The sequence below is a fragment of the Cryptomeria japonica genome, chromosome 6 (genome assembly GCF_030272615.1).
Source record: "Cryptomeria japonica chromosome 6, Sugi_1.0, whole genome shotgun sequence".
NCBI lineage: Eukaryota > Viridiplantae > Streptophyta > Pinopsida > Cupressales > Cupressaceae > Cryptomeria > Cryptomeria japonica.
The window spans coordinates 318,665,984-318,691,316 of record NC_081410.1 but is presented as its reverse complement, the minus strand read 5'-3'; the positions used below and the strand labels follow the sequence as shown (position 1 = coordinate 318,691,316).

Sequence of the window (25,333 nt, the reverse complement as noted above, 5' to 3'; positions counted from 1 at the left end):
TCAAGTCTTCTGAATGATCTAAGTTTTATTGCAGTTATCTACCTCATCTAGGTACCAATTGTTCTTGGTTTTCTAACTCTCTAAGGTTCATGCATCGAACATACATAAAAATGCCATTATGAGTTCTTAATTCAAGTTCACATGAATATAATTAAATAACCATTAACCAACTAAATAAGATATTTATTCTTCAAATAAAACATCGTTCTCATACTAGCTCAAAACAATCTCTCCAATTTCATCTTTTCCAAGCCCAGATACACTGTACGGATCAAGGAAACTTAAACATATAAGGAATCCAAATAAAGATAGTCCATTCCTACTTAACAATTATTTCCTTGTGCATATACAGAAAATTACCAAAATTAAATATTAATTACTATATATTTATTAATCCGCAATTAATAAAATATATACAATTAATAATAACCAAATAACAAATTAAGTATCTAATTAGAAAAATGTGCATTACTAATAAAATACAATGGTGAGCTTCCACACAGCTAGAAGTATGACTCTAAAAGACTTCCTTGTCACATGGCTACAATTCACTCAGTCTAAATGGGGAGTCCTATGGTTGACCGACCTAGCAATGATTGTTTGGGCTATTTGGAAAGAAAGGAACAAGAGGATATTCAAAGAATTGGCCAAAACAGTGGAACTAGTCATAAATGACATTAAAGCGAGCATAGAAGAAGTCATCTATGGTAGGTCACGAAATGTCAGTAAATTCAAATTCAATGATTGGGATATGGAAATGGAAAGGAATTGGTCCTTAAAAAATGCTCTATTCCATTATCCCAAAAATAGAATCAACAGGAAAGAGGTCAGATGGGAGAAGCCTCAGAACAATTGGGTCAAGCTCAATTTTGATGGGGCATGTAGAGGCAATCCGGGGCAGGCAGGATTTGGAGCAGTCATTCGAAACAAGGAGGGGAATGTGGTGTCTGGCACGTATGGATATATTGGCCATGCCACAAACAATGAGGCAAAAATAAGAGCTCTAGAGGTCGGGCTATTACTCTGCAAGGAGATAGGTCTAACCAATATTCAGGTTGAAGGAGACTCACAGATAATCATAAATGGGGTGACCAATGACAAATTGCTTAATTGGAAATTATCAAAGTGGTTGCTGCACATTCATTCCTTACTTCAGGCAATCAAACCATACGAAATAACACATATACTTAGGGAGGGAAACAAAGTAGCCGACCTATTGGCAAATCTAGGGGTCAATTCACAGGTTGTGGAAGTGACAGTCATTCCCATGGCTCTCAGTCCAGAAGTTACGGACCTGTGTAGGAAGGACCTATGGATAAGGAAAACCGAGGGAGTGGGATGATGGTCCTTGAAAATAGGGAAGCAGATGTAGGACAATTGGTGGAGTTCTTAGGCAGCCCAAATACCTGAAAGTTGCAGTGACGGCGGTCTGACCTGCAGAGGAAGGGCTGAAATGATGGAAGGATAGATTCCTGTAGAGTTTTGGCTGAAGCCAAATTTGGCAGGTCAAAACTTCTAGAGCATAGTAAACTCTATTTATTGGCCTTTGTATATGTGGAATGCATAGTATGTAAGGTGCAAGGAACTCTCAAGCGGGTAGTATCGGTCGTATGAACTGCGGGTAGTATCGGTAGGTCAAGACTACGAATGAGCCATGGCCTATTTTGGGAATATCGGTTGTATGAACTGTGAAGAAATGCTGGACGCGCAAATTCATAGTTTATTTGTCACAGAGGAGTATGTCTATGATGCGATTAGAGGGCTTGTGGGGATCACATTAAACTTTGACCACCACTGGTGTGATAGCACAATCTATGAAGCTATCCTTATGCCCTTGGTTGACATCATTGAGTATAGAGAAAAAGTGGTGGAGGCTCTGGATGGCTTTGTCAAACCAGTCAATGGCAACCATATTGCAGACTCCATCTTAAGCCTGCCGGAGGGAGAATGGTTTAGCTTACTCAAGACATATTTTCAGCCAAGCTACTTTCTACCATCGGACTCAGAAGAAGAAGAAGAGGGGAGTGAGGAGGATGGGAATCTAGAATCAGACACCAGTGAGATAAGTCGGGCAGAACGCAGACGCATTGAGAGGGAGGAGCTGAAGGAAATGATGAGAACATTTGGGGAAAATGTGTGGGAGGTGTTTTGGTGTGCAGTACAGAATGGGAATATGGCTCCCTTCTATAGAGTAACTAACACTGAGACCTGGTGGCTCTCGGCTGAAGCCACAACAAATGTACTTAGCATTGGCGAGTATGTGGGGGTCATCATGCAGACCTTCAATGGGGGGCAGTAGTAACAATATATATCTCTGATTATGTATGCACTGTAGTTAGCAGTGATAGGAAATGGTAGGAGTAGTGGTAGTCGCTACAGATAGCAGTGTTAAGAAATGATAGGGGTAGTTTTCTGCTAAAGCATTTTTTGTAAGAACATTTTTAGCAATACAAGGGTGCTATCCCCTATGATAGCTCTTATCCTTAAAAAAAATTTAAAAAAAAAACAATTTGAAAATCAATTAAAGTATATTGCCACTTATACAATTAATTAATTTCCAATAATCATAATTTATTGATTAAATTCCATATTTAAACTTAATTAAAAACTTTTTTTTTTTTTTTAATAAAAGTGGAATACTCCACTAAATTTTATTTATCATTTTTTCTTTTTACATAGGATTCAAAGAGCATACTAGAGGAAAGAACCCTGGGAAGAAAACCTCCGGTCATAGCTCATAAAATAAACCTATACTAAGAGTTTATAAGACCAGCCGCTTAAAAAATGTGGTCACATGTGAAAGAGCATTTACATAATATCTTATGGCACATACAAATCCACCAGAGATTTCCCACAAAGTAATAATTCCGGTTGCCAAAAGAAGGAAGAAGATAGATTAAACCAGAGCCCGGCTCAAGAACCTGCAGACCAAAACCACCTACTCAAATTCTCTGAGAGGCATGAACAAAGTGCAGAAGCCCAGGAACATGATGTCATGGAATAGAAGACCAATAACTAGGCCCTTCCAATGGTGGAGAAGAAGGAGGCACCATCTGAATAGGAGAAACCCAAACTGGCGAAGAGCGAACAGAGAAACCAAAGCAAATAATGTATCATCATATAAGTTAGATATCAAACCATTCCTTAAGATTGAAAGGATTTCCCCATGCCAACCTAAAGATAATAACTGAGAATGAGAGATAAAACTAGCATAATCAAAATCACCAAATTCAAAACGGTAATTAGAGAGAGCACTGTCCAAATCAACAGAAGTGTAGAAATGGGGGCTGAAGTATGTATCAAAGATTGCCCTAACCATATCAAAATCCAGAAGCAAATCCATACATACAGTGAGAAACCAAGAAGCAATATCCACAGGAAAACAACCTGAGTTATCCGCAATCCATTGCTTTCCCAAAACTTTGCGAAAATCTAGAGAAAACTCCACCGAATGAATGTGAAATAGACGCCCAAGCTTTTCATCATCCAAAACAAAAGAATCTTGGAAATCATAATGTTTATGAGGCATCAGAATGCGATAGCCCATGGATGCCATCAAAAAAGACAATGCAAAGTCGAGCGAGAAGAGGAGAATAAAAGAAGACAAACTCATCTTAAGGGAGTAGTGTAACCACAAAAGGTCGGCACAATAAATTACTCAGCACAAATGAAAAGTGAATGCAAACGGAAGCATGCTGCCACCCTAATGTAAAATGATGACAATCCATATGAAACAAATAGCCGATCATGAATATAAATAAACCAAGATATCCACATGAGCAAAATCTGTCAACAGTCCTCAAAAAACTACCACAAAATGAATATGAGGAAAGCATATGAAAAACCGTACAAACATCAAGGGAGGACAATAATGAAAGAAGTCAGAGAAGCTTACAAACATACAAGAAAAACCTCCCCCGCACACCATAATACCGCAACCAATACTTGCAATAAAAGCAACATGTACGGGAATAGTGATTAAATAGAAATGTAGTCATTGCATTCCGAAACTATAATCATCAACAAGAGTACATGAGTAAATATTCTTTAGAGTGGCAACAAGATACGATAAGAAAGCATTCATAGACCACAAAAACCAACCTTATATAGAAAGAGAGGCTCGAGCCCTATCTGAGGTTACACACAAACATCCAGATATAATGAAGTAATATCCCAAATGGATACCACTACTTTAAACTGCATGGCTGAATGAAACTATAGGTAAGGCACAAGGTCATACTTCTCTTTTCGAATTGATATCAGTTAAATCGGATGAGGAGGAAGAGAATCAGAGGCTACCCCAACCAATTCCTGGATATCCTCATCCAAAGCTTTATTAGCTAGGAAGTCAGCCACCTTATTCTTCTCTAAAACAGTGAGACATAGTGAAAGAATTAAACAACTCAAGATGATCAAGAATCTTATTCAACCAATACTTTAAATGCCAAGAGTGGGAAGAATGATTTGTAACCATGTAGAAAACTACCTGAGAGTCACCCTCAATAACAACATCCAACAAATGTAATGAAAGAAGCAAATCCAGACCTACCGAAAGAGCATGTAGTTCAGCCACATTGTTAGTACCATAAGCAATACATTTACATTGAGCTATAATGATAGCCTCCCTATCATTAGAGACCACTATTCCAATAGCAGATTTACCAGGGTTGCCACAAGAGGCACCGTCAAAATTCAATTTAACTTTTGAAACCGGAGGAGGCAACCAAACAACTTCCTTTCTATTAATTGGAGGTCGTGACTGAAAAAATGTACCACTTCGAGGAAGTGTTTGCAAGGCTATCCAATTATTAGACACACAATTATCCCAGGGAGTGTAAGTATTATGCAAACCAGAGCCTCAATAGATGAAAGCCAAAACAGTTTCAGAAATCAACTTTTCAATACCACAGAGCACCTCATGCAGAGGGGAGGATAGTTTCTTAAAAATCCTATTGTTCCTTTCTAACCATATTTTCTAGATTAGAATAGAGGGAGCAATAATCCAGAGAGAAGCATAAAATGTAGATGGATATAAAAGAGGCCAACTCATAAAAAGAGAGCTAAGGTCCTTACTTAAAGCAGACTTCCAATTTAACTTGCTAAACAACAAATTCTAGCAATGAGTAGCAAAAGGACAATGTAGGAAGAGATGATCCACTGATTCAAGAGACCCTCCACACATAACACAAGGAAAAACCATAGTAATACCCAACCTATCTAATCTCATACCAGTAAGTATTCTATCCTGAACAGCCAGCTAAGCAAAAGCCCCTACTTTGGGCGAGCAGGTAGCATGCCGGAATAGTTTAAATGGCAAAAGTTCCCTCTTAACATCTAAGGATAAAAAATTATAACCTTCTTTAATCGAATATTCCCCAGATTTTGAAAAAGTCCAGATGAGCTCATCATCCTTCCCCGAGAAGAGTAATGGACGTTTCTTAAGCTCATCCTCAAATGCAGATTCAATGTCCTAACCCACTAGAAGAGAAACAATTGATTTCCACTTTGCCACTAGCGGGGAACCCGAGGAGTCGACAAAGAAATAATCTGCCACAAAAATGCCCCAAGAGGATTTAAGGATGGGCATAAGGGACAACCAATCCCTAAGACTAGACATAATAGGGAAGTCATTCCAAACCTCATCCCAAAACCTAGCCTTACGACCATTATGAATAAGCCAAGATAAACCTAGAAAAATAACAGATCTGCATTCAGACATAAAATTCCAGATCACAGAGCCTTTGGGAAGAGTAGAAGTAGTGAAGATAGCCTCCTTAGAACAATTAGGCAAGTATTTAGCAGATAAAATGGATGCCCATTTAGAGGTAGGTTGTTTATAAAATTTCCAAACCAACTTAGCACCAAGTGCCAAGTTCTGCTTATCAAGGTCCCTAATCCCAACACCTCATTTATCTTTAGGAGCACAAACCCTATCCCAGGCCTATTGGGACTCATTAAATTTGAGTCAAGTTTATAGGTCCATTTCAAAAAATTTCTTTGCATGTCAGAAAAGTATCCAAATGAGTCAGTTTGAATGGCCTAGTTAGAGAGGGGGTAAATGGAGCTGGTTGATTTTCAAAAGGTAAGGCTCAAGAATCATGTCCCACACCTTTCATTTGGCCTATGTAGTGATGTTCAACTTTCAAAATTCAGTTTGGAGAAGTTTATGAGGTACCCATTTTGAGGGGTGAGCTAAAAGTGCATTTTAGGCACAAATGCAGATTTTATTGAGTAGCCTACTTTAAGCGATTACATCTTTTATCCTGTTGATTTTCATGAAGAAATTAAAAATGGATTCAATTATATGCCTAAATGTGAGTCAACCTGCAAAATTTTAAGTCTTGACGAATCCATTTGCTCAGTTATTGAAGCCAAATCTGTTTGTAGTTTCTATGTTTTGGCAATTCCCTGTTTCGACAGCTAGTCGGAGCCCTATTTCGCACAAGTGTAAAAGTTGCCTCAGTGGGTGTCATGCCAAAATGTTTCTTCTGGGTTAATTATGATATAAATGATGAGTTACGTTTCAAATTTCAAGCCTCAGTCAATCTGTTTGATCAGTTTTCAAAAGGGTTCATTTAGCCATCGTTTTCAGTTATCTGTACTCTCAGTGTTGTATCAGTTAATGTAGCCATTTTCCTGAGCGTGCCATTTGCATCCTGTCAGTCTGGTCATCAAACTAAGAATTATAAGTTTTAATATGTACTTCAAGGTACCTGTGTTCCAAATTTGGGGGCCTACGGAGGTCGTTTGATATTTTTTAGAAGGGCATCATGTGTTGCTAGGACATTGACTTCATTAGGCCCGCAGTGTCGACAAAGCCAGTTTGCCATTTTCACCGATTAATATCTCTTCGCTCAGGACTCGTCTTGAGAAATCGTTTGGTAGATTTCATGCTTGCATATCAGAGTACACGTCTGTCAAATGGCGAGCTCTAGAAAGGTGTTTTGATAGGTTTGAAAAATACGTCTTCGCGATTAAATGTGAAAATGTGGCGTAATTGTTTGAAGGTTGCAAAATTCAGTTTGATGATCCGAAAACAATGCCAATCATTTCCAGAGGTGTGTTTAAGGTGTCTGAAGCATTTCGAAGGCCAGTCACTTGAAAAAAATAAAAATTAGTTGGACCCACTTTGGGGCCCGACCTGGCTCATGCTTATGCATTAATTCTTGTGGCGAACTGTTCTTATTGCAATGGCATGAAATATCCAGGGACAGATATGTATAAGTATACAAAATCTCTTTTGGAGAGGTTAGAAGTAAATGGAGAAATATTTCGGAACCAAAGTTTTTTGAAACATGGAGCAGTGCAAGTGGTTAGTGAAAAGCTATCTCTCTCTCAAATTGGGTGAATGAAATTACTAGTTTTGCACCAAGCATGAAATGCTCTCTTATATAATGGATCAAATTGAGCATGCCAGATATTTTGAGAGCATTTGAATAAAGTTTAAAATTCTGCATGAGCAGGCTAGCAGTCCATCCTCTGCGATTAGCCAATGGTGTGGCATTGCAATAGGCATAAAGGCCAATTTCCCCCTTTGCATGGTGTGTGGAAGCCACCAATCTATGACAATTCCAGTGGCATTTCCTTGGTATTTACTTGTCACGGTTGGCACAACAATGACAATTATAACAGGTTCCTTTGCATCAAAACATGTAGCATTCATTTTCTATTGTGTCTAATGTGCTTCGTGGTGAGTTGCTTGCACATGATGAAGCCTGTACTACATCAGTCTTCAAAGGAAATTGTGAATCTACAATTCATTTTAGCTCAAGTGTGGGAATCGTCTTTGATTAAAGGCAACTTCTCTCTATTTTTAACATTGGAGATTCAAAACTTACACAGATCTTAGTATGACACGCACGAGAAATCCCACATCTTATAGTCAATGATATGTGGTATAGATGCTGGTCTATAGGCATACCTTCCTATTCAACAGCCATAGTAGCCTGTTCCCAATCCACTAGTTAGAGGGTCCCGCAACTATTGAAGCATCCTCAGTAGTTGCATTTTCTCTCACTAATCGAGCCTTCTTTCCCTGTATGGTAGCCAAATCATTGGGTTTTATGTAAAAAGATAGCCAAATCATTGAAATGACAAGAAGAAAGAAAAGTGTCAATGGTTCAATAGTTAAGAGTAGAAGAATCTAACAAAAGTGATGGAATAACTTTTAGAACAATGAAATGGATTCTACTACAGTACGATAGAACGTGCTACTATAGGGCTACCAATGGGGGAAGCAGTTCCAACAGGCGCATTTTCTTCTTGGAGCTCAGCGTGGTTCAGAGATGCTCTTTATAGTAATAATGGATTTCCTATTTGGGGTTTTGGCATTTGGTCAATCTAAGGAACTATTATTCCTTTCACTGGCTTCTATTAAAGATGCATCTTCTGTAGAGCCTTGTGGATTATTAGCTTTAGGAGTGTGAATGAATATTTTAATGGATTTCATTGTAGATTTTAATCTTGGTGGTGATATGTATTTAGCCACAAAAGATGGCTATTTGCTTGCACAAACAGGAGCCGCAGAAGACCCCGGGCTTCTACGTGAGCATGAAACCTCCAGCATCTTCCCTTGCAGCGTGGCATGTTCAAAAAATACCATCAATTTCCAAGCAATTGCAAAAAATGCCATTAAAGTTCTCAGGAAAGCTTAAAATGCACAGTCCCAAGCAAAATGAATTATCCCACATTGCCTAGACATTAGTGTTTTTTGATATCTATATGCAAGAACACACTAATGTAATATGTCAAAGCCTCTGGGCTTTTGACAGACGGTGCCTATGGGCACCCAAGGTGGGCCTACGTGTGGGCATGGATCCCGAGGTGATGGAAGAGGTGAATGAGCGACGACTAGGTAGACCCCATGTAGGCACACTTCCCGAGGCAAATAGGCAAATTTTGCAGACAAGGGTCAACTTAACCAGTGAGTAGGTTGCAGAGGATCGATGAAGCACGTGATTTCACGGGCCGAAGATGCACGCGAGTTACACCTTGCGAAATGGCAAAAAAGGTAAAGATCATGCATGTTTCAGGAGATCAGACGGTTCGTGCGGTTTCGTGAAGGAAAGTTGCTCCCCAGTTAAGCCCAGCGAAACAGTGAAATGCAAAATGGCGAAAATAGCAAAAATGCAGCAGGTTAAAGAGTGAGCAAGTTTGATGAAGATCGACAACCTATGCGGTTTCGTGGAGTGAAGATGCATGCCAGATAAAGCCCTACAAAATGGCGAAAGCCAGGTGGAAGGTCCAGTCAGTGGTCCAATAGGCGGGTCCCGGTGAGGTGGCGATGATGTGGTGCAGAGGTGGCGATGACATGGACGACAAGCAAGCGAACACGTGGCGGAGTGACGAGGTGTCATCCCAGGTGGCACCCAGTGGACTCCATCGACCAAACAGGTTCCACCATGTGCCAAGGCATCAGAGCACAATCAGAGCAAAAATCAAATTTAAAATCAGTTAATTACATAGTGCAAACCATATCAAATAATTCAAAAATTTAAATGATGTGCACAAATGGGGAATTAATACGGCTAGGGCTCCTTTTTTGGGCAAAATATGAAGTGTTATATGTTTTCGGAAAGCTCTCAAAATGAGGAATCTAGTCAGGTAGTTAATTTTGACAAATGTGGGATATTTTGGTAGAAGTTTCCACGAGAGTAAATTCAGTTAGAGAGGAGATATTTGGCAATTTCAGTTGCAGATTTGATTTTCTTCCCCCCTCTTTTTATTCCTAATTCTTCTCAGTTGTGTAAGGGTTCCAGAAATTTGGAGAAATGCTCCAGATTTGATGGCTTCCATTTTCTGAATATCTTGACCCAAGTTTGTAAATGCTTTTGTTTGGTTTCAGGGTACAGAGGATTACAGTGCAATATTCAAGATGTGTCTTCTAGTTGCAGACTTTGCTTGTGTAAGGCATGAGTAATTTCCCACAAGATTGTCTTTGTGATATGTTTTTTCATTATTATGAATTCAATCCTCAAGGAGGATGAAATTTGTCAATTTCAAGGAGGTTGTGTGATTGTTTGTGGGTATCCTTCAAGGAGGGTTTTAAACTTTGTAATCAGTCATGAATAATAGAATGTGTCCCAGATTTGATGATTTCTTGTGAGTGGAACTGAGTAATTCATTAATATAAGGTGTTAATGCAAGGATATCATTGAGGAGAATCAATTTGTGACTAGGATGCATATTTAAAGTTCTGTGTATGACTCTGTGGCCCAATGAACAAGGCACTGGTCTTGCAAGTTTGGGCATGTTTTCAGATCAAACAAATTAAAAGAAAATCTATTTCCCTTTGTGTTTAGGGGTTGTTTTCTTTCATTCCAAGCTCTTTTTCATTTGTGGTTTATACAGATTTAGCCAATCTGTAATGTATTTCTAGATTTGATGAGTTTGTGGAATGATATATCTGCTTCATTGATGTTGTCATGGTGAGTAAATGAGTTAATTTCATGCATCAAAAAGGGTGTCCCCCCCTAGGTTTAGCAGAACCTGAAGTGTAGGAGGATCATTAGGATGCTATGTTATGTTGTCCAAGCCCAGAAGTGTTTCATTGATTGAGATTGGCTATCTCATAGATAGATTTTCAGGTGTTCTTGGGTTAATGTCAGTTGCCTCTCACAGTAATGATGGAATGATCAGTGGGAAGTGTTGTGAAAATGTTGATACGGAGATAGATATATACAAGGGGTATGTACCATTTGATTTGTATGCGGGTTATGTTGATTATGTGGCTGCCAACTACCAAATGAATCATGCATCTCTCCATGATAATATTATTGAAAATAATGATGGTGATGACTATCAATCTTTACATGTTGCTCATGTATTTGATGTTGAAATTCCAAATACAAAGGGATTACTAAGTGTTGTTGTTTGTGCAAGTGAAAATGTGCAATATGATGAAAATCAGAATTGTTTAGTGCAAACAATAGTTGATCCTCACTTAAACGCTGATAATGTCACTTGTGTTGAGGATGAAGTAAATCTATTTTTAGATTTCACTTCTTCTAATCATGTTGATGATCTTTCTATTTTGAAAGTTATGCACAATGTTAATTCAGAAAATTCCAAGGGTGCACATGATTGCAATGAAAATATAGCACACACGGATGGACAAATTTTTACGGAATCTCACATGGAACAGCAAATTGCAATGCAAGTTTAGAAGATTGTAGAACTTAAGAAAGCTCTTGAGGTTGTGGATAAGAAGGTTCAAATGTTGGAGAGCCTTCGAGCTGTTGATGAAGACCTTCTGCAATATAGTGAAGAGGATTCTTCAGAAAAGGACTGTGAATTGAATGTTTGTATACTTGATGAACAACATGCTGATCTAACAGATGGTTTTATGACAGAAAATTTTAGTGAACATGCTGAAAACTTATCAGATGAAGTAAATAGTAGCAATATTCATTTTCATTCTTTGGCTGATGACGAGTGTTATATTGGTGAAGAAGATCAGTTGTGGCAAGATAAGTATGATTATCTTGATTTTTAGAATGATGGTCAAATGATGAAATGAATATGAAACATGGAACACTGAGGATTGTTCCAGCCAAGTGTCAATTTCTTCTTTGCCTGATGAAGATGATTATGATGATAATGCGAATGGTATCTTTAGCAATTTTACTAATGTTCTATTCAATGCTGATATAGATACTGACCAATCACTTCAATGTCATAATGTTCATAAGGGGATTCTTCATTTTGTTTCTAATCCTTTGTATGAAGAAATAACTAATCAGCCAGATGTTGTAAATGATGAACCAGTCCATAATACTGATGAAATTCCGAACAGCAATAGCATAGGTTGTGAAAAATTATTTCATGATGAAGGTAAGAGGCATGGGTTATGTTATGATCATTTAAAACCACAAATGAAAGTGCTTCAGGTGGATGTAGGCTTGAAAGAGAAAGAGTTAGCTGAGGATTTGCTTCAGCCAAAGGTATGCATTCTTTTCCATGAATGGGATGTTGAGAATGCAAAGGTTTTGAGTTTGATAAGCAAGGATAGTACAAGGTGTGATCAGCATAGTGAAATGTCACATCCAGATTGTAACATGTATGTTCCTTGTTTGCATCAGTTGATTAGTAATGCCCCTCATTCTATAAATTTAAATGATAACAAGGTGAGTGCTAATAGGAATTGCAGTGTTGAAATTGAATGCTTTATTTTTGAAGTTTAGCATGATGATGCCCTTGCAAAGGATGAAATTGATTGGGATAGTGAAGTGTATTGCAACTTGTGGGAAGGCCTCTATAATGAGTTGTCTCATGGTTTTAGTTTTGTTGAAGTAGCGTGTGATTACAAAGTTCAAAATCAGACCAAAGGTATGCACACCAGCTGTTACAGTAATGAGACAACAAAGGTTGATTATAAGAATCATGCTCAGTTGTTATTGAAAGGTGCCTTTGTTTGGATCATAGTATCAAGTGATGAAAATCAGATTTTTGACAGACGTAAATGTTAAGATTGTTTGAGCAGCTTATATTCAGTTTTAAGCATGTTTGTATCTATTGTATAGTTTCTTTGCTTCAGTTGTGTGGTTTTCACTAAAGTGCCCTACTGTCCGGGTAGAGTAAGGATGCCCTATTTTTGAAATGAGATGAGAAGAGAAGAATGATCTATTTTTGGGTGTTCTGCTTAACCATTCATTCCATGTTCTTGTGTTGATCTTGCAATCAACCATCCCCAGTCAGAGCCACTATTGGGACTCATTAAATTTGAGTCAAGTTTATAGGCCCATTTCAAAAATTTTCTCTACATGTCAGAAAAGTATCCAAATGAGTCAGTTTGAATAGCCTCGTTAGAGAGGGGGTAAATGGAGTCGGTTGATTTTCAGAAGGTAAGGCTCGGGAATCATGTCCCACACCTTTCATTTGGCCTATGCAGTGATGTGCAACTTTCAAAATTCAGTTTGGAGAAGTTTATGAGGTACCCATTTTGAGGGGTGAGTTGAAAGTGCATTTTAGGCACAAATGCAAATTTTATTGAGTAGCCTACTTTGAGCGATTACATCTTTTACCCTATTGATTTTCATGAAGAAATTCAAAATGGATTAAATTATATGCCTAAATGTGAGTCAGCTTGCAAAATTTTAAGTCTTGACGAATCCATTTGCTCAGTTATTGAAGCCAAATCTGTTTGTAGTTTCTATGTTTTGGCAATTCCCTGTTTCGACAGCTAGTCGGAGTCCTGTTTCGCATAAGTATAAAAGTTGCCTCAATGGGTGTCATGCCAAAATGTTTCTTCTAGGTTAATTCTAATATAAATGATGAGTTACGTTTCAAATTTCAAGCCTCAGTCAATCTGTTTGATCGGTTTTCAAAAGGGTTCATTTAGCCATTGTTTTCAGTTATCCGTACTCTCAGTGTTGTATCAGTTAATGTAGCCATTTTCATGAGCGCGCCATTTGCATCCTGTCAGTCTGGTGATCAAACTGAGAATTCTAAGTTTTAATATGTACTTCAAGGTAGCCGTGTTCCCAATTTGGGGGCCTATGGAGGTCGTTTGATATTTTTTACAAGGACATTGACTTCATCAGGCCCGCAGTGTCGACAAAGCCAGTTTGCCATTTTCGCCGATTAATATCTCTTTTCTCGAGACTTGTCTTGAGAAATCATTGGTAGATTTCATGCTTGCATATCAGAGTACACGTCTGTCAGATGGCAAGCTCCAGAAAGGTGTTTTGATAGGTTTGAAAAATACGTTTTCATGATTAAATTCGAAAATGCGGCGTAATTGCTTGAAGGTTACAAAATTCATTTTGATGATCCGAAAACAATGCCGATCATTTCCAGAGGTGTGTTTAAGGTGTCTAAAGCATTTCGAAGGCTAGTCACTTGAAAATGAAAATTTTTTAGTCGGACCCACTTTGGGGCCCGACCTGGCTCATGCTTATGCATTAATTCTTGTGGTGAACTGTTCTTATTGCAATGGCATGAAATCTCCCAGGGACAGATATGTATAAGTATACAAAATCTCTTTTGGAGAGGTTAGAAGGAAATGGAGAAATATTTCAGAACCAAAGTTTTTTGAAACATGGAGCAGTGCAAGTGGTTAGTGAAAAGCCATCTCTCTCTCAAATTGGGTGAATGAAATTACTAGTTTTGCACTAAGCATGAAATGCTCTCTTATATAATGGATCAAATTGAGCATGCCAGATATTTTGAGAGCATTTGAATAAAGTTTAAAATTCTGCATGAGCAGGCTAGCAGTCCATCCTCTGCGATTAGCCAATGATGTGGCATTGCAATAGGCATAAAGGCCAATTTCCCCCTTTGCATGGTGTGTGGAAGCCACCAATCTATGGCAATTCCAGTGGCATTTCCTTGGTATTTACTTGTCACAGTTGGCACAACAATGACAATTATAATAGGTTCCTTTGCATCAAAACATGCAGCATTCAGTTTCTATTGTGTCTAATGCGCTTCGTGGTGAGTTGCCTGTACTACATCAGTCTTCAAAGGAAATTGTGAATCTACAATTCATTTTAGCTCAAGTGTGGGAATCGTCTTTGATTAAAGGCAACTTGTCTCTATTTTTAACATTGCAGAGTCAGAACTTACACAAATCTCAGTATGACACACACGGGAAATCCCACATCTTATAGTCAATGATATGTGGTATAGATGCTGGTCCATAGACGTACCTTCATATTCAATAGCCATAGTAGCCCGTTCCCAATCCACCAGTTAGAGGGTCCCGTAACTGTTGAAGCATCCTCAGTAGTTGCATTTTCTCTCACTGATCGAGCCTTCTTTCCGTGTATGGTAGCCAAATCATTGGGTTTTATGTAAAAAGATAGCCAAATCATTGAAATGACAAGAAGAAAGAAGAGTGTCAATGGTTCAACAGTTAAGAGTAGAAGAAGCTGACAAAAGTGATGGAATAACTTTTAGAACAATGAAATGGATTCTACTACAGTACGATAGAACATGCTACTATAGGGCTACCAATGGGGGAAGCAGTTCCAATAGGCGTATTTTCTTCTTGGAGATCAGCGTGGTTCAGAGATGCTCTCCACAGTAATAATGGATTTGCTGTTTGGGGTTTTGGCATTTGGTCAATCTAAGGAACTATTATTCCTTTCACTAGCTTCTATTAATGATGCATCTTCTATAGAGCCTTGTGGAGTACTAGCTTTAGGAGTGTGAATGAATATTTTAATGGATTTCATTGCAGATTTTCATCTTGGTAGCGATAGGTATTTAGCCACAAAAGATGGCTATTTTCTTGCACAAACAGGAGCCGCAGAAGACCCTAGGCTTCTACGTGAGCATGAAACCTCAAGCATCTTCCCTTGCAGCGTGGCATGTTCAAAAAATACCATCGATTTCCAAGCAATTGCAAAAAATGCCATTAAAGTTCTCAGGAAAGCTTAATATGCACAGTCCCAGGCAAAATGAATTATCCCACATTGCCTGGACATTAGTGTTTTTTGATATTTATATGCAAGAACACACTAATGTAATATGTCAAAGCCTCTAGGCTTTTGACAAACGGTGCCTATGGGCGCCCAAGGTGGGCCCATGCATGGGTATGAATCTCGAGGTGATGGAGGAGGTGATTGAGCGGAGACCAGGTGGACCCCACATAGGCACACTTCCCAAGGCAAACAAGCAAATTTTGCAGAGAAGGGTCGGCTTAACCAGTGAGTAGGTTGCAGAGGATCCAATGAAGCATGTGATTTCGCAGGCCGAAGATGCACGCGAGTTACACCCTGCGAAATGGCAAAAAAGGTAAAGATCGTGCATGTTTCAGGAGATCAGACGGTCCACACGGTTTTGCGAAGGAAAGTTGCTCGCCAGTTAAGCCCAACGAAACAGCAAAACGCGAAATGGCAAAAATGCAGCGGGTTAAAGAGTGAGCAAGTTTGATGAAGATCGACGGCTTGTGTGGTTCCATGGAGTGAAGATGCACATCGGATAAAGCCCTGTGAAATGGCGAAAGCCAGGTGGCGCACAAGTGGCAGGTCTAGTCAGCGGTCCAGCAAGCGGGTCCTGGTGAGGTGGTGATGACGTGGTGCAGAGGTGGTGATGACGTGGACGACAAGCAAGTGGACACATGGCAAAGTGACAAGGTGTCATCCTAGGTGGTGCCCAATGGACCCCATTGACCAATCAGGTTCTACCATGTGCCAAGGCATCAGAGCACAATCAAAGCAAAAATCAAATTTAAAATTAGTTAATTACATAGTGCAAACCATATCAAATAATTCAAAAATTTAAATGATGTGCACAAATGGGGAATTAATAGGCCCAGGGCTCATTTTTTGGGAAAAATATGAAGTGTTATATGTTTTCGGAAAGCTCCCAGAATGAGGAATCTAGTCAGGTAGTTAATTTTGACAAATGTGGGATATTTTGGGAGTAGTTTCCATGGGAGTAAATTCAGTTAGAGAGATATTTGGCAATTTCAGTTGCAGATTTGATTTTCTTCCCTCCTCTTTTTATTCCCAATTCTTCTTAGTTGTAAGGGTTCCAGAAATTTGGAGAAATGCTCTAGATTTGATCACTTCCATTTTCTGAATATCTTGACCCAAGTTTGTAAATGCTTTTTTTTGGTTTTAGGGTATAGAGGATTATAGTGCAGTATTCAAGATGTGTCTTCTAGTTGCAGACTTTGCTTGTGTAAGGCATGAGTAATTTCCCACAAGATTGTCTCTGTGATATGTTTTTTCATTATTATGAATTCAATCCTCAAGGAGGATGAAATTTGTCAATTTCAAGGAGGTTGTGTGATTGTTTGTGGGTATCCTTCAAGGAAGGTTTTAAACTCTGTAATCAGTCATGAATAATGGAATGTGTCCCAGATTTGATGATTTCTTGTGAGTGGAACTGAGTAATGCATTAATATAAGGTGTTAATGTAGGGATATCATTGAGGAGAATCAATTTGTGACTAGGATTCATATTTAAAGTTCTGTGTATAACTCTGTGGCCCAATGAACAAGACACTGGTCTTGCAAGTTTGGGGATGTTTTCAGATCAAACAAATTAAAAGAAACTCTATTTCCCTTTGTGTTTAGGGGTTGTGTTCTTTCATTCCAAGCTCTTTTTCATTTGTGGTTTATACAGATTTAGCCAATCTGTAATGTGTTTCTAGATTTGATGAGTTTTTGGAATGATTTATCTGCTTCATTGATGTTGTCATGGTGAGTAAATAAGTTAATTTCATATATCAAAAAGGGTGTCCCCCCCTAGGTTTAGCAGAACTTGAAGTGCAGGAGGATCATTAGGATCCTATGTTATGTTGTCCAAGCCCAAAAGTGTTTCATTGATTGAGATTGGCTATCTCATAGATAGATTTGCAGGTGTTCTTGGGTTATCACTTTTGGTGAACAACAAGGCCAACAAGGAGATCCTTTTTGTCTTATCAACATTATTAGTCCATAAAAAGGATCTCGTAATTGAATTAAGAGCCACCACTATTTTTTTCGGAGCCTTTAAAATTGATAATAGATAGATAGGAATCGCATTTAAGACTGCTTTAATAAGCACAATTTTATTGGAAAAAGTTAACCACTTATGGGACCAAGAAAGAATTTTAGCTGAGATAGCCCCAAAAACCCGTTCCCAAAAATTGTGCTTCTCAGAGCCAGTGTAAAATGGCAACCCTAAATATTTGCAAGGAAATTGACCCACCAAAAAACTCCAAAAATGAGACAACCTAGACTGCACCAAAGGGGAGACATTAAAGAAAAAAACTTTAGATTTAGCCTGATTAACCTTTTGCCTAGAGAACGAAGAATAATTCGAAATGAGCTTGTTAATGACCTGAGCTTCCCTCATAGAAGATAATCCAAATAGTAAAGTATCATCCAGAAAGAAACAATGAGTATGGGATATGGACATACGAGGAATGGAAATCCCCTTCCACATGCCCCTCTCCTTGGCACATGAAATGGCCCTACTAAAGGCTTCGGCCAGAATGATAAACAAAAAAGGAGATAGTGGATCTCCTTGCCTAAGGCCTCTAGAAGAGGAAAAAAAATCACATGGGAAACCATTCAATAATATTGAAAACCTAGTAGTACTAATACAAGCCTGAATCCATTTAACCCATTTTACTCCAAACCCAAATTTAGAGAGCACAGACAATAAAGCCTGCCAATTTACCCTATCATAAGCCTTCATCATATCTAATTTGAGAATCATAGCCGGAATAGATAACTGAGAGATGGAGTGTAGAATTTCATGGGCCACAATAGCTCCTTCTGGCATCTCTCTACCAGGGACAAAGCCCCCCTGCTCATCCGAGATGATTCTAGGGATGAGCTTTGCAAGCCGTAAAGAAATAGCCTTAGTAATAATTTTGTATAAGGAGTTACATAACGCAATTGGGCAAAAGTCCATAAAAGATACATGATTCTCACACTTCGGGATAAGAGCAATTAGAGTTGAGTTGACTTTCCTTAACATATTCCGATTACATCTAGCTTCTTCTAAAACCAAACGAAGATCCTCCCCAAGAAAGGACCAACATTTTTGAAAAAAGAGAGCAGTAAAACCATCAGGACCAGGTGCTTTCTCAGGAGACATAGAGAAGACAACATCTTTGACTTCTTGAATGGAAAAGGGGGCCATGAGCATAGAATTATCCTCCGCTGTTATAAGCTTAGGAATGAAAGAGGCAGAATTATCACAAAAAATAGATGACTCCTCAGAGAGCAAGGACTTAAAAAACCGGACACCTTCTTTAACTATATCCAATTCTTCAGTTAAAACAACCCCATCAAAATTCTGAATGGAAGAGATCCGACAACGTTGATGTTTCAACTTGGTCGAGGCATGAAAGAATTTGGTATTATGATCCCCATCACTCAACCATAAATCTTTGGATTTTTTACGCCAATAAATTTCTTCTCTAGAGAGGATCTCTTCTAATTGTGAATTCAAAGACTTATGCTTCTGGAAAGTTGCAAAGTCCATGCCACCAATCATAACCATGTTATTAAGAGCTTCAATCTCTTCCTGAATCTTAGCTTTCTCAGAAAAAATGTTTTTAAAATGCAAAACATTCCATGTCTTGATTTGAAGCTTAAGAAAAGATAGATTTTTAACGAACCAAAACATCCTAGAGCCACGAACAAAGGGAGCCATAGACCACCAAGATTGTAAAAGCAATAAAAAGGAAGGATCACAAAACCACATTGGTTCAAACTTAAAAGAAGACCGACTAGGAGCTTTGTCATCAAAAATGGATAACCCAACCGGAAAATGATCAAAACCAGCATAGGGCAAAACTGAGGCAACTACATCCACATTAGAGGAAATCCAGTTATCTGAAACCAGAAAATGATCAAGTCTCTCAACAATATGAGAGAAGTCCTTTCTCCTATTTGTCCAGGTAAAAGGCCCATTCAAAGTCTTATAATCCACCAAATTATTATTTGAAATGAAAGCAGAAAAATCTTCCAGGATACGTTTGTTAGGAAGAATTCCCCCAGACTTCTCATCATCAGATGAAATGGCATTGAAATCTCCTCCAACAACTATAAGTTGGCCAAGAAGAGGGGATAAGATGAGAGATAAAGAATCCCAAAGAGGTTTCTTATCCCCTATAGATATTGGCCCATAAACATTGAACAACCAGAGCTTGATATCTGAAACACGACTTTTAACCAGAGCCAACATCCAGGAGGGGGCAGAAGCAATCAATTTCAGATTAATAGACAAATCCTTCCAAAGGAAAGCCAAACCCACAGAAGCTCCCATCAAGGGGGATACACAAAAATTCCAAGACTTCCATTTGGAAAAAAGCCAATCAACACCTTGACTATTTAACTTAGACTCTTGCAAAAATAACACATCACACCTCATTAAATCCAACTAAGATTTAATGAGATGTCTTTTGTTAGGGGCATTTAAGCCCCTAACATTCCAAGATACAAACTTCATTGGCCTCGAGGGGAGGAAATCTCTCCCCTTTTCTCAATTTCTAGATCAACCTTCTCCAACTCAGACTTTAGACACCGCTTGGAAGCCACTGATTGAGTAAAAGGTGGACTAAATTTTTTCTTTTTACTAGACCCTGACTTTGGACTCGAGAGTAGATTGAATACCAGCATCAATTTCAATTTGTGTGTAAAATTTTTTTGGTTTCCTACCCCTCTTCGCAGGAGAAGGGGATTAAAATTTACATTTAATAATATTAAATTTTTTTTATTATATTATTATGTTTTTGATAAAAAAAATATTTAAAAAAAACAATTTTTAAAAAGACAAAATAATGGGGGGCGGCGAAAAGGCAGCCAGGCATACCTCCCTTTTACGAGGGTTTGGGGGCGGTCGTGCCCTAGCCACGGGCGATGCCACCGCGAGGGACCCTGCGGCCAACATGGGTGTCGCAGCTCCCTGCGGCCACTACGGGGGTCACATCTAGCTGCAGTTGCCGCTGGTCGCAAACCCGCACAAGGGAAGGAGCCGGCGGGTCGAGCCTCCACTCCCCACTCCTCCAATCCCCAAATAAATGCCCTCTTTTTTTTTTTTACAATAAACTTCGATTTAAAAAAAAATAAAATCGATTATTATTTAATATTTTTGTTTTGTTTTATATTTCTCTTTTTTTTTAGACAAACCCCCATTTTTCTTAAAAAAAACCAGTCTCTTATTGAGACTTAAAATAAAGACTTTCAGAATGATAGAGGTTTTCAAAATTAGAGAAATTTGTGGAATAACCATCCAAATAAATAATCTTTTTGGGCATAAGGAAGCTCATTTTTCATGCAAGGATTCAAGCAATAAGCCAATCTTTAACTAATTCCACTATAATTCTTCATCTTGGGCAATCAATGGAGAATTTTGAAGCCAAAATTGCATGAAGAACTTTCAAGCCCATTTTTTTTAAAAATTTAAACAATAACTAAATTGATAAACAAAATTCCTACCTCAATAAGCATTCCTGGAAAGGATCTGATGGAGAGCCCCAACCTGCAGCTCAAGAAATCCTTCTCCTTCCAAAATCCCCAAATTTTCCATCCAAAATATTTTCCAAAAAAAAATCAATCTCCCATATTTTTCCAAAAACCTCGGTTAAATGGGAGAAATTTGACCAAAATTTTATTTTTGGAATTAAAATATTTTTATTTAAAATAAATCACAAAATCATTCTTTTCCAACTATATCAATATATTAACTTGCTTTTCAATCTAAAACTTCATTATCTCAAATAACTAAAATTTAACCTTTCTATTTCAAAAAGCCAACAAGATTAAATTAATTCTATTTCAATTAAATTTAAATCTTTCTTTTCCAACAATGTAAACATATTAAATTTAACATTAAAATTAACCATTTAATTGAACTTGCTCCTAATTTAAATCGAGCAATTCAAATTAACGATAATCGCATAAAGAAACCCTGTTTAATTTAGTCCATTAATCTTTAATGCACAAACACATATTTAATCAAATTAAATACTAAGGACTAATTACTCAATTTAACCATACACACAAAACATGCAACCCAAGAAGCCAAACGGACAGACGACCCACAAACCCAACCAAAGGGAATACCAACAATGACTGATGATGCTCACTTGAGAACGACTATGGTTAAACAAGGGTCTTACGACCACCTAATCCAGATTCTAAGGACCAAAGAGGTACACTCAAACCTGCGAATCCAGGTGGAGATGAACCTCGCACCCATGCGGCGCTGTACCTGAAATCTCCTACAACCAAGAGTCATACATGCATACATATATAGATTTAATGAAAGTGTTAGCCTGAGATTATAATACAAAATAGGAGAATTAATAACTTGCATACAAATCGGTGTGAAGACCACATAAACCGATATGCACTAAATCAAAACATCTGACTATAATCATTATATTATGATAAACTAACCAAGGTCAAACCGAGATTAAAAATTGATTAGGGCAGGGGTACTACATTCTCCCCCCTAGGTTCTAACTTACTCCTGGAAGTCGTAAGGCTAGATGGAGAACATGTCGCACACAACAGTCCTGAAACTCATTTAACAAAGATCAAATTGCACATAGGAATCTTTCCATAAATAAATGAAACATTATTGCTAAATTCTTTACGAATGCCATTATCCATTGGCAAGATACATCTTAAAACCATACACTTCTTAAAATATTCTAGGAATCATAAATAATCATAGTAGAGATACAAGATATTTCTTCCTTTCATTACACCAAATTAAAACATTAAAAGAGGTAAGCAACAATTACCATACTCATCTATCAAATATGACTAGAAAACATGCCAACGTGATCAATTTCCTTTACCAATTCCATCTTTTTCATAAAAATTTATCACATAGAACTAGCTTCAAATATCAATTTCTACAACCAAGTTAACTTTCAAGAAATAAGAGCAACATATAGTACACAATTGTTTACACTTGCCAGGCATAAATGAAAACCTTTCCAATGACTATGTCCCATAACATAGTGACAAGTTAACACAATTTACTCCATGATACACACAATAACCATCCACATAACTAGAATGCATAACTCAAAAGGCCACATGTGAGCATGTCTAATGCTCGGTCAAAGATAACATGCACGATTAGCACCTCTATGCTTAATCTCAGAACAATAATATGATCATAAATATCCAATATCTCACTCAAAGGCTTGATGGTGCTAGGGCACACCATAGCGGTGCTACCTTCCATACAAGACCTTCATGAACATCCCTTGTTGAGTAAGGTGGTTAGACTCCAAGAGATAGTCACCACACATAGGTAGGTAGTGGATCCTAGCTGCATCATAGCCTCACATACCCACATCCTCAAGGTTCCTTACATCTACTTCCTCGTACACACTCTACCAAGACCATCTCATACGTTCTTGGAGAGGAATTTCACATTTCAACACAAGACCAACATACAAAAACAATAAGGATAAACTAGTTTAGCCACCAAAGTACAGATGAATAAAGATAATAAATCATCAATTCCAACAGTAAGGCAAGAAAATAATCCATAATTTGCAACACCAAATCAAGTAAGCAAAAGATCACAAGATCGTGGCTAAACCTTCAAAGTCAAAGTAAAATAAATTGCTGGTCCACAAAGAAATAGATACGAATATCACAACTGCACATAACATCACTATGTGACTAGCATCTAGACACCAACGAGGAAGGAAGGAACAATTGTCTAGCCATCGCAATAGCTCATCATGTGGTGTAACATAGTCACACTACCCACATGGCATGGCGGTGTGCACCTTGACATCACCCCGCATCACATCATCACGTGGCATGGCAATACCCCAAGCGGAGAAGACATGCAATGGACGTATCCTGCATGGTAGTGTACCTCACAGAAACAAGCACGCGTAGGTCACATCCCGCATAGCGATGTATGTATAAGGATACTCATCATAAGCTAGAGGTATACATGACTAAGGTCCACCCACATGTCCACCAACACATACTAACTAGCAGCTCATGTGGATAAACCTACCTTTCATGAAGACAAGGAAAAGGATCCTCCAAAATACACCATCACTATGCTCAAGAATCACCATCATTATGCTCAAATAAAGGAGAGGTATAGGCTATCACACATAAACCTATAAATAGATTCATCAAAAGGGAAAGTATTGAGTACACCTTTGATACTGTTTAATTGTATAACTATATCATTCCTTGAAATAGAGAAGCTAAAGTCACTTCACGTCAACATTTCTCGCACGCCAATCCATACTATTCACGGAATGGTGACTTTGAATACTACCCCTAACATATTGAATTACTCGCAACCCAAGGTTTGGTACTCAGTAGGGAAACAAATAAGCAACATCACATAAACAGTATGGTTTCTCATACTCATAAGCAACATATCCTCCATGGTTGATTACTTCACCAACCCATGGGCACATACAATAAGCACTGGTTTCTTACAGTACACATGAATACACCAGTACTAGTTTAGTCACATTTATGGGGAGTACTTTCGAGTACGCTACCATCTACTCAAGGGAGATTTTAATTATTCTATCCACATGAATAACTGAATAAAGTTTACTCTAGATATAAGTACTGAAATTATTAACAATTCACAATTACATAAGGAAACAACATCATTTCTATATCTTTCTCGGATTTCACTAAGCATTCGTATCCACATTACTAACTATGCAAATTTCTTTTCCAAAGAGGACTTTCATCTTTCAATATGAAGCCAAAATGCAATAGCACAATTTCACATGTTTTATAAACATTCTATTTAAATCAATGCATTCTTCGTAGTATTTCTAAAAATCTTATAATCTAGGCAAAGAGAGAAGGAAAAGAGAGTTTGATAATCCAACTATTTCCTACAAAGACACAAGATCAACAAGATCACACTATATACTAAAATTTCTCACTATAGGCCTATCATTTTAATTTCACGGTTATCATTTTGCTACCATTTTAGAAGGATGCCAATTAACCTAACATGGCGTTTCCAATAATTATGGTTGCAACAGAATGTTCTAGTTTTCCAAACAACAGAGATCAAAACAAACAATCTTTTCGATAATACCAGACCTCTTGCGAACACTCACTACTTTAATACAATACAGACACATATCATAATTTGCAACCTATCATTGAAAATCAAGATATGATAAGAAGGTAAAAGAGGAGCTATCAACTAAATAATACATATTAATGTATGCACATCAAACAAGCTTTTCATTCGCACTTTCTAAACATAATAATTACATATATCCAAAAGCAAGTTCAATGGAGCATTTGCTAACATAGATCCTCGGTTCAACTAGTTTAATGCAACACTTAAAACAATATTTCATGGAACACATTAATACACTCTCAAAGCTACTATAACATGTTCCCTTTAATACTTCTTTTACAACCAAAGCAATTTCACATAACAACTATTCGCATATTAATGTACCTCACTCAAGATAGAATTTAATTATGTTACTCCTAAATTACACATGGAGAATTCTTTAATGTAAACATACAATTTTCTCCCAACAACCAATATGAACTTTCAACCCAAGGCCCCTTTTAATATCTACAAACACATAAGCATCATAGGGCTCACACAAGGGCTCAAGAAGTCATAACCTTTCTCTTGCAAAAAAGAAAACTCAAATCAGAGATAATTACACATATCCCAAACATTTTAATTTCTAGAGAGAGAGAGGAGGAAGGGTGATAATCATTAAATTTTCTATGAAATAAGCATTCAATATCTACCATACTAGTCCTTCAAGTTGACAACACTAAGATAGATCATAATCTTAAACAAGCACAATTCGCACTTTCAGATTCAAGACAAGCACAGACCAACCCAAATGGATTAGTCTAAAGAGTACAACAATCAAAAAGGAAGGT

At 37.8% G+C, this 25,333-nt stretch overlaps 1 protein-coding gene across 1 annotated transcript; it reads left to right on the top strand.

Annotated features, from left to right (window-relative positions):
- Positions 1-592: 592 nt before the first annotated feature.
- LOC131876594 (uncharacterized) lies at positions 593-1,342 on the top strand. Its single transcript, XM_059222033.1, has one exon. The coding sequence runs from the start codon at positions 593-595 to the stop codon at positions 1,340-1,342; it is 750 nt and encodes a 249-aa protein (XP_059078016.1).
- The last annotated feature ends 23,991 nt before the right edge of the window (positions 1,343-25,333 follow it).

Excerpts from the sequence above, each read along its gene's own strand:
- LOC131876594 (XM_059222033.1), top strand. The coding sequence starts at position 593 with ATGATTGTTTGGGCTATTTGGAAAGAAAGGAACAAGAGGATATTCAAA.